The sequence below is a fragment of the Saccopteryx leptura genome, chromosome 1 (genome assembly GCF_036850995.1).
Source record: "Saccopteryx leptura isolate mSacLep1 chromosome 1, mSacLep1_pri_phased_curated, whole genome shotgun sequence".
Lineage (NCBI taxonomy): Eukaryota > Metazoa > Chordata > Mammalia > Chiroptera > Emballonuridae > Saccopteryx > Saccopteryx leptura.
The window spans coordinates 176,426,273-176,439,469 of record NC_089503.1 but is presented as its reverse complement, the minus strand read 5'-3'; the positions used below and the strand labels follow the sequence as shown (position 1 = coordinate 176,439,469).

At 41.4% G+C, this 13,197-nt stretch overlaps 1 protein-coding gene and 1 non-coding gene across 3 annotated transcripts in view; both read left to right on the top strand.

Annotated features, from left to right (window-relative positions):
* ACBD3 (acyl-CoA binding domain containing 3) overlaps positions 1-3,821 on the top strand; it is a 36,593-nt gene extending 32,772 nt beyond the window's left edge. For both annotated transcript variants that reach the window (XM_066381391.1, XM_066381382.1), the window contains one exon: positions 1,706-3,821. In XM_066381391.1, the coding sequence (XP_066237488.1) occupies positions 1,706-1,917 (212 nt within the window). In that variant the 3' untranslated portion in view covers positions 1,918-3,821. The remainder of the gene's footprint in view (positions 1-1,705) is intronic.
* Positions 3,822-6,504: 2,683 nt separating this feature from the next.
* Positions 6,505-6,611, top strand: LOC136390215 (U6 spliceosomal RNA). Its single transcript, XR_010748647.1, has one exon. It is a non-coding gene; the product is annotated as a U6 spliceosomal RNA (small nuclear RNA).
* Positions 6,612-13,197: the final 6,586 nt, after the last annotated feature.

Here is a 13,197-nt window from a genome sequence, read left to right as displayed (position 1 = left end):
GGGATTCTTTTAGCTTGGCAGATGGAAGAGGGGTCCAGTTTTTTTGTTTATTATTTTGGTTGTTCTCCATTAGGTCTGACAGACAGAGGAGTTTGTTTTCTCTGAAGGATTGTGGATGGATGGTAACCTATCCTTCTGTAACTCTCCACTTGTTTTCAGGTCCCAAGTCTTTGCTTAAATTGATGAAAGAAGCATTGTTCATTTGTCCTAATAACCTTTAGTTTTACAGATTTTGAACAAAATTTGGATCTTGAATTAATGGACTTAAGAATCTGTTTCATGGGTATCCTTACAGTCAGTAGTGTACATTTTGAATGACTCTATGTTTCTCATTTGTAGATGAAGGACATTTAATTTTAAGTATTGCTGTAACCAAGCAAATCTGATTTGGGCTTATTTATAAGTGTCATCTACTTTTTTAAATGAACTTTTTATTTTAGAATAGTTTTAGACTTACAGCAAAAGTTGCAAATAGTACATGGAATTCCCATATTACACCCCATCCTCACCCAGTTTCTCCAGTTGTTAATCTCTTATATTGTACTGTGGTATATTGAACCAATATTGATATGTTATAGGTAACTCAGTACATATTCATTCACATTTCCATAGATTTTACCTAATGTTCCAGGATCCCATCCAGGATGCAACATTGTCTACAGTTCATTATCATATCACCTTAAGCTCCTCTAGACTGCTGAGAGTTTGTCAGACTTTCCTTGTTTGAATTCCTTATAGTCACCGTTGACAGTTATTACACAGTTAACTCAGTCACCAGATTCAGTCTGCTATGGTATAACCTGAAAGTTCTTCATCTTCCATGCTGACTATTGCTGTGATCTATTTTCCTTGAGGCTGTTTATATTTAATATGTTAAACTGGGACTTTTAAACTGGATCATAATTTTCTCGTTTTTATAGGTATTTTCCCCCCAACCCTATATCATGACAGTTCAGAAAACTATTGACTGGAGCAGACTTAGAATATTTAAGATACATAGAAAATAATAGTCCTCATAGGTTCCCTTCCTTCCTAAAACAGAGAGGACTGCAGATTATTGAGGATTTCTGTGGTCTTACTCAGGTGAGTGAAATTCTCTCAGGAAGAATTGGGAATTTAACAGATGTAGAAGGAAAAGGTGGGGCATAGAAATAGGAGCAATGATAAGATTTTTAAAAAGCTAAAAAAATAAAAGAAATAAGAGCAATGATCCGAGTACAGAGAGAGATAGGATGCAAACGCCCCTACCACCAAAGTTCACCACTGGGCACCCAGGGCCCAGGCAGGGCTTGGCACATAGCAGTGGCTCAGATGTATGAATGAATGAGTGAACCACTTAACCAACCAATACATGCTCAAATGCACATGAGTCGTAGAGTGGAATAAGTGGATTTTTTTTCAAGTAAATTTTTTTAAGATTTCATTTATTGATTTTAGAGAGAGGAGAGGGAGAAAGAGAACGAATGGGGGGTAGACAGGAAGCATCACCTTGCTTCCTATAAGTGCCTTGACTGGGCAAGCCCAGGGTCTTGAACCAGCAACCTCTGCATTCCAGGTCGATGCTTTATCCACTGCACCACCACAGGTCAGGCCTTCAAATGAATTTCTAATGAACACTTTGTGAAAGAAAGGATGGAGTTTCAGTGCTTGATGCAAATGTGGTTTTCCTGGTCTGTTCATGACTTGTCTCTGTTCTTTCTCACAGAAAACATCAGTAGTGAAGAGAAAGCCAAAAAGAATGCCAACAAGCCTGTGCTGGATGAGATTGTGCCTGTGTACCGACGGGACTGTCATGAAGAAGTGTATGCTGGCAGCCACCAATACCCAGGGAGAGGAGTCTATCTCCTCAAGTTTGACAACTCCTACTCTTTGTGGAGGTCAAAATCAGTCTACTACAGAGTCTATTATACTAGATAAAGATGTTACTACAGTCTGGAGTCTAGGGTTGGGCAGAAGATGGCATTTAATTTGGAAATTTCTTTTGACTTTTGTGGAGCATTGTGGAGTCGGTGTTTACCCTGTTGGTTTTGGTCTGATGATTTGTGAACTCTTGTTTCGGAATCAGGATTTCTTTGAGAATCTTTAGCGTTAATACTTTGGGGTTGAAAGGATTCCTTAGACTCATCCAGCACTTGGGTGCTGACCAGCAGAGTCACTAGTGGTTACTGAAGTTACACGAGCTACGTGTTAAATCTTTAAAGTCAACAAAGTAGACATCCCAGGTTTGCCCCCAGTTGGCTGATGGTTAGCCCATGCTGCCTGCTTGATGTATTTTCTGAGAGCCCACAGTTACAGTGCCCACTCATTTGAAATCCTTATGTTAATAGTCTACGTGAGGTACAGCTGACTTTGAAGATCACCATTTTTAAAACTTAAAAACTTGAAACCTCACAGATTATAATAGGAAAAAACTTGCCTCGGTTTGATCTGGTTGTGAATGAGCCAGATTATTTTTTTGCTTTGGGAACAGCTATTTAGTTCAGAGTTGTATTACAGAGTCGTTTTCTGAGATCATCTTAGAATGTCCAAACCTGATTGCTAATTTTGAAGCATCAGTATGCACAGAGCACCTCAAACATCCATTTAAGCAAGCCTCCACAAACTCGCACTTATTTTCTCTTCATTTGGTATTTATATTACCGGAAGCAAAGCAAAAATAACTCGTTTTTGTCTGGATTTGGCTCAAATCTTAACTTTTCTACACAAGCATTTAGTTAGGGATTTTATAAACTCAAATTGCCACTTACTGAATTAAAATACATAAAATCATTTAAATATAATTCATTGTATGAAGAATAACATTGCACTAATATAGAAATCACTGCCAGAGACAGTCCATTTTTAATTTGGTATGACTTAGGCACAAACCCTACACGATTCCAGTTTGAATTCCTTACTAGAGAGAATTGGAAGTGCATATGCCCCTGCTTAAATTTTTTATAGCTTTAATCTATATTATGTCTATTGATGGGAAGAGGTGCACCTTTGTTTTCTTTACTGAAAACAAATACAAATTATTGAATTGCCTCAGATGTGTAAGTGACTGATTAATCTACTAGTTCTTGTTTTCTGAAGGGAGGGTAGTTACTGATAGAGAAGGACAGGATGGCAATATACATGTAATGTTACTATATGTTGTTACTGAAATACTTAGAGTTTTTAAATTTCAAATCATCAATCACATGTAGGAGGGTTTCCGTTGATTAGCTGCAGTATTACAGCATTCACTACATGAGGAAGGGGGTGTTTGTTTTTGTGTGCTGCGTTTCAGTTTTTTAATACCTGGTTTTGTACATATCTAACTCTGTTTTCTTTTGTTACTTAGAAACTGGATTATTTTTCCTAAGAAGTGCTTAATCTGTGTTTTTTTAATTCATTTTGATTCAGTAGTCCCAGCGTATAGATGTCCCTACTGTCACATCAGAACACTTATCAGGCTGTCTGTCAGTGCTGTGTATATACAACATAGAAACCATGGGGTTAGGCACTTCTGGGCTTTTTTTTTTTTTTTAAGGAGAAAATACTGTATTTAAAATGTAAAATAAACTTTTAAAAAGCAGGCACTAATATATATTTCTTCCAGCCTTTGATTACGGACTTGTCCTTACACAGGTTAAGATGAATTATCTTCTAAAAATATCATTGTTCTTGAGAGTAGTGTGTGACTTCACATAGCAGCAGTTCCTGTCACGTGTCCATGTGAGAACACTTCGGGTTTAAACTTTTATATTGCCTTTGGCTGTTGGTTAGTACAGTTCAAATGCAATTTCAAAAAGATCTTTAAAATAATATATTTAATCGATTAAAATGTTTATCTGTAACTTGTTGATGTTTCTTTAATATAGTTCCTCTCTGGAGTGTTAGTTCTGCATTTCATTGCTTGGGTAGGACAAGAAGAAGTGTTTTAAATTATCTTTTTTGTTTTAAAAGGTTAAAGAAACAACGAACTATTTCTGGTTGATTATTTAGTTTTTTTGTTGTTTTGTTTTTTTTGTATTTTTCTGAAGTTGGAAACAGGGAGGCAGTCAGACAGACTCCCGTATGCGCCCGGCCGGGATCCACCTGGCATGCCCACCAGGGGGTGATGCTCTGCCCATCTGGGGCATTACTCTGTTGCATCCAGAGTCATTCTAGCGCCTGAGGCAGAGGCCATAGAGCCATCCCCAGCGCCCGGGCCAACCTTGCTCCAATGGAGCCTCGACTGTGGGAGGGGAGGAGAGAGACAGAGAGGAAGGAGAGGGGGAGGGGTGGAGAAGCAGATGGGCGCTTCTCCTGTGTGCTCTGGCCGGGAATAGAACCCGGACTCCTGCACACCAGGTCAGTGCTCTACCACTGAGCCAATCGGCCAGGGCGATTATTTAGTTTTTGCTGTGAATTACTTCAGTAAGTTAAAATAGACTAAAAATTTTCAGACTTCTGGTGGACAGGAAAGCAGTGACTTTTTCTTACTGAAAGTGACTTCTATAAAATTGTTTCCCCTTTCCCACTATGTGCATAGCATGCACCGTAGCGTGCTCCTTGAGATGCATGGAGGTGCCTTTCTACTGCAGAAAGGCCCTGAGGCATGGCACCTGCTAAGCAGCCCTGAGAGAAGTGTCCCCTGTGTGATGTGGCTGGGGTGTCAGAAACTATTCTAACAATGACCCCACTGAAAGGCAAGGTCTCAGACATTACAAAGTTTTTTTGTTTTCTTTTGAAATTTGGAGAGACAGGATGAAGTGACTGTATTGACTTTTTGCTGTGCTAGGGACCATGAAGGCAAATCAGAGACAGTTCAGGAGAGCTGTTGCTGTGTGAGTGCCTCTTGGAAGCCATGCTGCTCTGTCTGAGCTGTCTGTCTCAGAGAAGAGGAGACGCACCAGTTCAGGATAGTAAATGATTGCTAATAATTTCTTGGGGCTTAGAGTATAACCAAAGCCAACTTTGTGCCTGTCCCCAACTTTTTATTTTTATTTTTTTTAGATTTCTTTTTTAATTGATTTTTAGAGAGAGGCGAGAGAGAGAGAAAAGGGGGGAGAAGCAGGAAACATCAACTTGTAGTAGTTGCTTTTCCTATATTCCTTGACCAGGCAAGCCCGGAGTTTTGAACCAGCAACCTCAGCATTCCAGGTGGATGCTTTTTCCCCTGCGCCACCACAGGTCAGGCATACCCCAACTTTTTCTCATTTCAGCACTTCTCTCAACGACCTAAACATGTTTACATTTGTATCTGCCTGGGGTAGAGCAAATCTTCATTTTCATTTATTACCTTTTCAGAATGTGAAGGAGATTAGTATTGGACTTTTATCTCACATATTATTTGCCTAGGATTCTTCAGCTTTCTAATTGAAAGCTTTTAAAAACCAAGTTGCAGCCTAACCTGTGGTGGCACAGTGGATAAAGCGGCGACCTGGAAATGCTGAGGTCGTTGGTTCGAAACCCTGGGCTTGCCTGGTCAAGGCACATATGGGAGTTGATGCTTCCAGCTCCTCCCCACCTTCTCTCTCTGTCTCTCTCTCCTCTATCTCTCCCTCTCTGTCTCTCTCTCTTCCTTTCTCTCTCCTTTCTAAAATGAATAAATAAAATTAAATAAAAAAATTTAAAAAAACCAAGTTGCTTATTGTCCTCTTTAACATCCTTGTTTATTAATTACATTGTCATTATTTCAGGCACTCATTATTTTGCTTGATTTGTTTTGTAATGAAAAAGGGGAGCATTAGCCCCATTTTTATTAGTTGACATGCCACTTGGAAGTTGTGATGTGATTAGGGTACTACTTAATTCAGTATCAGGAAACTTAAATGGCTGACTTTTCCAAAACTGACATTGGCATTTGGACTCAGGCCATTAAACAAGGGGGCAGAGTTATTATTGGAGCAGCTAATCATCTCGTAGCGAGAATGAAAGCTTGTGTGGGATTGCTCAGCTCAACCCTACAGTGAGGTGACTGCAAGTCTATTTATGAAAGAGCAAGAACAAGTTCAATTATAAATGCCAATATTTTTAAAAGATTTTATTTATTGATTTTATGGAGGTGCAGCGAGAAGTATATCAACTCATAGTTTCTTCACTTTAGTTATTCACTGGTTTCTTGTCATATGTGCTTTAACCGGGCAAGTCCAGGGTTACAAACTGGTAACCTCAGCATTCCTCAGCATCCCAGGTCGATGTTCTATCCACTGCGCCACCACAGGCCAGGCACAAATGCTGATTTTTAAAAACCTTTCTTTAATGGCACATCTATAAAATTATATAAGTTTTTACCCTTTGCCAAGATTAATTTAAATACCTCTAGTTGTAGATATATACGGGGGGGGGGGGGTACATGACAAAATACAGAAATGTAAACATGCTTCATAAGGTCTACATTTTGCAACTTTTCAAATTCCAGACTTAGAATTTTTCCTGTAAGTATATGTGTTCTTTAAGTCAACTGTGTGTTTGTCTGTAGAGTGGCTCTTTGGCCATTTTTCTGTTATTGGACATTTTAGGTTACTTCTGATTTTTTATTAGAAATGGTGTGTTGTACTCGCTTTGGCAGCACATATACTAAAATTGGAACGACACAGAGAAGATTAGCGTGGCCCCTGCGCAAGGATGACACGCAAATTCGTGAAGCGTTCCATATTTTAAAAAAAAATGGTGTGAATACCCTTTTATATGTTTTTCTGCAAATCTGCATGAGCTTTTCAAGTGTAGATGCTAAGAAGTAGAGTTGCTGGATCATAAGTTCTGTGCCCCTTTTTTTGAGAGAGAGGAAGAGGGAGAGACAGGAACTCCTGTTGTGCCCTGACTGGGGAATCAAACTGGCAACCTCTGCTCCAGGATGAAGCTCCATCCAACTGAGCTAGCAACCAGGGCTCATTTTTAAGTTTAATAGACCTTGTGTCCTCCATAGTGACTAAACTAATTTCCCCTCCCATTGGTGGTGTAGGAGGGGAAAAAAACTTTTTCTCTGTGTTTATTATCAGGCTTAAATTTTGGTCAATATGATGGGTAAAAAGTGAAATTTCATTTGATTGTGTGTTTTCCTGACAAGATTAAGCATCAATTTTTTATTGGTCATTTGTATTTCCTCTCCTATAAATTGCCTGTTTGTGTTCTTTACCCATTTTTCAATTGGGTAATCTTTTATATTGATTTATTGGCATTTAAAAAACAGTTTGTATACTAATCATACATAGAAGTATATTCTCCCACTTAAAAAAGCTAGCCTGCTTATTTTGTTTGTGGGGTGTGTGTGTGTGTGCTTGGTGATAGGTGTTATAAACTGTTACCAGTTTTATTCAATTTTTTTCTTTATGATTTTTGTTTATTTCCACATATATTTGAGTCTGCTTCTAAATTCTGTTCCATTTGTCTGTTAATTCTACACTTTAACTTACTATAGTTTTAAAATATATTTTGATACACACAAATCTCCCTTGTTCTTTTGATGCTTTTTCTTGACTGCTTTGTACCTTCCATATGAATTTCATCATTAGCTTGAGATATTTCATGAAAAATTTTACTGGGATTTACTTTGGAATATTGCATTAATTTCTAGATTAATTAGTGATTTTAATATGAGCTTAAGTTGGCTTTTTAAAAGGTTGATCTGCCCTGGCTGGTTTGCTCAGTGGTAGAGCGTCGGCCTGGCGTGCAGGAGTCCCGGGTTCGATTCCCAGCCAGGGCACACAGGAGAAGCGCCCATCTGCTTCTCCACCCCTCCCCCTCTCCTTTCTGTCTCTCTCTTCCCCTCCCGCAGCCAAGGGTCCACTGGAGCAAAGTTTGCCCGGGCGCTGAGGATGGCTCTGTAGCCTCTGCCTCAGGCGCTAGAATGGCTCTGATTGTGGCAGAGCGACGCCCCAAGATGGGCAGAGTATTGCCCCCTGGTGGGCATGCCGGGTGGATCCCGGTTGGGCACATGCGGGAGTCTGTCTGACTGCCTCGTTTCCAGCTTCGGAAAAATACAAAAAAAAAGGTTGATCTTCGATGGTATTTCAGTGGAAGAAATGGAAGGTACATCCCTTACGTGCCCAAAAAAGGCAAGTGGTGCTGGGGAGACGGGCTGCACAATTTCATGACGTGGGTGGTTGAGAGCCCAAACTTCTTTAATTGTGTTGGTCTACCATCCTAAGGTATGGTGGTGGTTTTATGTTCTTGGTTAGAAGCCAACTTACCAGGATCACATACCTGGTTCAGTCAAGGTGGGTAGGAAGCCCAGTTTTAAAGGGAAATCCCCTTTTCTGTTCCTTTTCCGTTAACAAGTACTTAGTCCCCTCTTGCTTCAATGTCTCTTCCTGGGCAGTCATATGCCAGCTAAAATAGTGGGCAGTCAGCAGCCAGCATTTTTCAGGAGTTTAAAATATATAACTCCCATGCCTGACCTGTGGTGGTGCAGTGGATCAAGTGTCGACCTGGAACACTGAGGTCGCCAGTTTGAAACCCTGGGTTTGCCTGGTCAAGGCACATATGGGAGCTGATGCTTCCTGCTCCTCCCCCTTCTCTCTGTCTCTCTTGTGAGCATGCTTGCTCTTCTCTCTCAAAAAAAAAAAAAAAAAAAAAGAATAAGGAAAATCTTGAAAAATAAAATAGATAACCTCCTCCCCCCCCCATTACATACCCATTTGTTGTAGAAAACTTAGCATATGTAGGTGAAAAGAAAACTAGAAACCTACCACTAAGAAGAGTTATCATTTGGGAACTTACCTTCTGGACTTGTTTTCTAATTTTCAATTAGATCTAATTCTAGCATGCAGGAAAGTCTAGAGCATAAAATAAACCTCACGTACTGACCACCCACATTGATCACATTTTGCCTTATTTACTTCAGTGCTCCTCTAATTACCATATTTTTCACTCTGTAAGATGCTCCTGACCGTAAGACACACTTAGGGTTTTAAGGAGGATAATATGAAAAAAAATGTTCTGGACCAAATGGTGTGTTAAAATATTTAATACTGTATTTTTTGCTCCATAAGATGCATGGGCATTTTCCCCTCCACTTTTTTTTTGGTGTGGGGGGGGGGAGTCTCATGGAGCAAAAAATATGGTAATAAAACCATATTTGGAAGTTTAAACCTAGTGCACCTTTTCCTGATTACCATTCTTCATTCTTCATCCCAAAGATGATTATTTGTGTGTGTGTGTGTGTGTGTGTGTGTGACAGAGACAGAGGGACAGACAGAGCCAGTGACCTTGGGCTTAAAGCAAGCAACCTTTGGGCTCAAGCCAGCAACCATGGGGTCATGTCTATGATTCCACTCAAGCTGGTGAGCCCACGTTCAAGTCGTACTATCCCATACTCAAGCCGATGACCTAAGGGTTTCGAACCTTTGTCCTCTGCATCCCAGTTCAATACTATTCACTGCGCCACTGCCTCATCAGGCCCAAAGATGATTGTCTTGATTTTTATGTTTATCATTCCATATGGTGTTTATAACAATATATATTACCAAAAAAGGAGATCATCTGGTTCTGCAGAATGCTTTTGAATTGTATATAAAATGATATATACTAAAAGATTTGACAGTCTTTTTTTCTGATCTACTTTGTTTTTGGCGATTAGCGTCATATAGCTGTACTACTCTCACAGTAGTCCATCATGTGGATAGCACCCTGTCATTCTGTTCTTGGACATTTAGGGTTTTTCTCAGGTTTCCACATTTATTACAACATTCTTGTACATGTCTGTTTATATTCATGTGCAAGAGTTTCTCTTATATTTATCCAAAGAAATAGAGTTTTCATAAGCCTTGTAGATCTTCAGCTATTCTAGGTAGTGCAGAATTGCTCTTCAAGTGATTATACCAGTTAAACTCTCAAAAGCAATATACTAGAGTTCTTGTGTCCCACATCCTCACGACAGATTTTGTAATTTTACCAGTTCAGTGGATATAAAACAGAATCTCATCTGTGCTTTAATTTGTATTTCCTTAAGAACCAGTGAGGGTAAACATCTTTTTGTGTTACTGGCTTTCTGTGAATGGCATGTTTTGTATAGTTTATCCATTCTGTTGATTTTCTTGATTTGTGAGAGTGCTTTATCTGTATATTATAGGGTTTTATTGGTTATATTCATCACCAATAATCGTTGCCACACTTTGGGTTTTCCTATTGTTTATTGTAAAGAAATTTAAAAAATTTTTTTTAGATTTTACTTATTTTTAGAGAAAGGAGAGAGGGGAGAGAGAGAGAGAAAGGGGGGAGGAGCAGGAAGCATCAACTCTCATACGTACCTTGACCAGGCAGCCTGGAGTATTGAACCAGTGACCTCAGCGTTCCAGGTCGATGCTTTATCCACTGTGCCACCATAGGTCAGACTATAAAGAAATTTTTTGTTTTAATTTAAATGGATTAAACTTTAATGCTTTGTGTTTTTAATCTCTTTAATAATTTTTTTCTCCCCTGTATTTTTCTGAAGCCGGAAATGGGGAGAGACAGACAGACTCCCGCATGCGCCCGACCAGGATCCACCCGGCACGCCCACCAGGGGGCGATGCTCTGCCCCTCCGGGGCGTCGCTCTGTTGCGACCAGAGCCACTCTAGCGCCTGGGGCAGAGGGCCGAGGAGCCATCCCCAGCGCCGGGCCATCTTTGCTCCAATGGAGCCTTAGCTGTGGGAGGGGAAGAGAGAGACAGAGAGGAAGGAGAGGGGGAGGGGTGGAGAAGCAGATGGGCGCTTCTCCTGTATGCCCTGGCTGGGAATCGAACCCGGGACTTCTGCACGTCAGGCCGACGCTCTACCACTGAGCCAACCGGCCAGGGCCAGATAATTTCTATATTTTAAAATGTGCCTTGCATTTAGGTCTCAAGTAACCTGGAATTTATTTTTGGTGTGAGGTAGGCGTTTGATATTACTTTATTTTGTATAAGGATAACTAAATTTATTCTACCATTCATAAGCTAGTTACCCTTTATACAGAGATATTTATATTTTTTATATACAAATATGCAAAGGATATTATATACCTTTATGTACTAATGAGTCACATGTTTGTGTGTGTGTGTCTGTGTGCGCGCATGCCTGTTTCTGAGTGCTTTTTTTTTTTTACAGAGACAGAGAGTCAGAGAGGGACAGACAGACAGGAACGAGAGAGATGAGAAGCATCAATCATCAGTTTTTTGTTGCAACACCTTAGTTGTTCATTGATTGCTTTCTCATACGTGCCTTGACTGTGGGCCTTCAGCAGACTGAGTAACCCCTTGCTCGAGCCAGCGACCTTGGGTCCAAGCTAGTGAGCTTTGCTCAAACCAGATGAGCCCGCGCTCAACCTGGCAACCTCGGGGTCTCAAACCTGGGTCCTCCACATCCCAGTCCGACGCTCTATCCACTGCGCCACCACCTGGTCAGGCTGGGCTCTATTCTGATGTTATTTTTTGTCTACTCTTGAATCAATGTTGCACTGTCTTAATTACTCTAGCTTTAAAGTAAGTCTTAAGTCCCTTATAGGATTTTAAAATCCTGTGGTAAACACTGTCTTTGTGTCCTATTAATATGCTCTGAATACTCTTTCTGCCTAAGGATTGTATACTTCTGTAGTCTCTTGGGGAGAATCTTTATATTATACAACAAGGCATTGAGTATGCAGATAGCCAGCCAATCCCGGGAGATTACATAACATGAAAGTGAAGGTTTTTGTTTCATCTGGCCCAAATAGTGCTGCCCACACAGTCTGGTGAACTTTCTGGCTTCAGGTACTAATTGCTAGTGTCTGTCTGGGCGGCCTCCCTCTTTTCTCAGTTCCTGTCTTAGTAGGACTGCCCCCAGTGTGGAGGGCGAGCACTGCCACCAACTGTGAGGTTAATAAGACACTTGGCTGCTCTGGGCTGGACTTTGTTTCCTACATGTGAAATGGGAGTGTTGGACCAAATGAACTGATCTCAGAGGTGACAGTAGATGTGAATCCTTGCTCAGAGCAGACATCATTCCTTTGTTACCCCTGCTGTGAAGATCTCTGTCCTGGCCAGAAACAGCCCCAAATTCGGGGGACCTGTTTAAAGAATGAGTGGCTAAAGCAAGCCCCAGACTTATCACAGTTCCAGTGAGGCAGATGGGGGACCACCAACCTGAGCCCAAGACTTCCAAGCTGAGAGTCTGCAGCCATCTTGGTCCACCCCTTAATAATAAGTAGGAAAAAACAAGGAAATGCTGCACCTATCAAAAAGCATAGAATCGTTTGCAGTAGAACCAGACTGGGCTTGGAGTGACCCAGTCATCTTACAAGGAAACTTCATTTCCTGGGTTTCCCCCAGTCACTTTTGCGGGGCCCCAATACATATGCCTGATTAGGGCAGGACTCTTCTACCTGTGAAGATAGGCCTATGAGCCCCTTTTTATTTGTTGCCAGTTTTTTGTTGGCTTTTATGGAGCAGTTTTCCTCTATGATCCATGTGTTTTATTCTTAAAGCTGGCCCTTGTGAACCCATAATACTGACAAACTAGGGACAAGACTGACACCTCCGTAAAAGGGTTTGCAGGAAAAAAGCCAAACCCTTGGACCTATTGAGACATTTGGGCTGATAAAGTGCTGCTGGAGAGCATCACCTGCTCCTTCTCCAGGGTCCTGGTCCCGGTCCCAAGAGCCCCATCCTCATTAGCTTTTGCTCAGTCTCCATTTCATTACACATGCAAGCTACCTGGGAAGAGGTCTGAGGCTCCTGTGTCCTCTGTCTTACCACTAGGCTGGCTTCTGCCCCTTCCAAAGGTCACCAGCAATCTCTGGTTAAAGCCATGGATACCTTTGCTCCCTGGGCTGCCCTGCTATATTTGACCCTATTCACTGCGTCCTTCTCAAAACCTCTGCCCCACTTGACCTCCAGCCACCTCTCTGGTTTCCCACTGGCCTCTGGCCTCCCACCCTCTCCTTGGCTTCCGCTCCCCCGACCTGTCTCCTACAGGCCGGTGTTCCTGGGATTCTGGTCACAACCTTCTACTCCCTGCACCAGGCGAGGCCCCATACTGGTTCATGGACTTCCTCTTTTGTATTCCGGGAAAAGGGCTCCTCTGGGCTCCTGTGGGGCTTCTAGGCAGGTTTAATGAGGTCATGCGTGTAAAACGCCTTGGACAACCAGTAAGTAGTGAGCAGTGTTTACAGATGATAAGAGGATCCGGAAAAAAGAGGCTCCTGATTTGGTGCTGGACCCACGGATAGATTGATGACACACGGACCCCCAGGAAACTTTTATGCAAGAGTTGGACACATGGGCCTTTTTCTCAGCTTGCACCCTGTTTTCA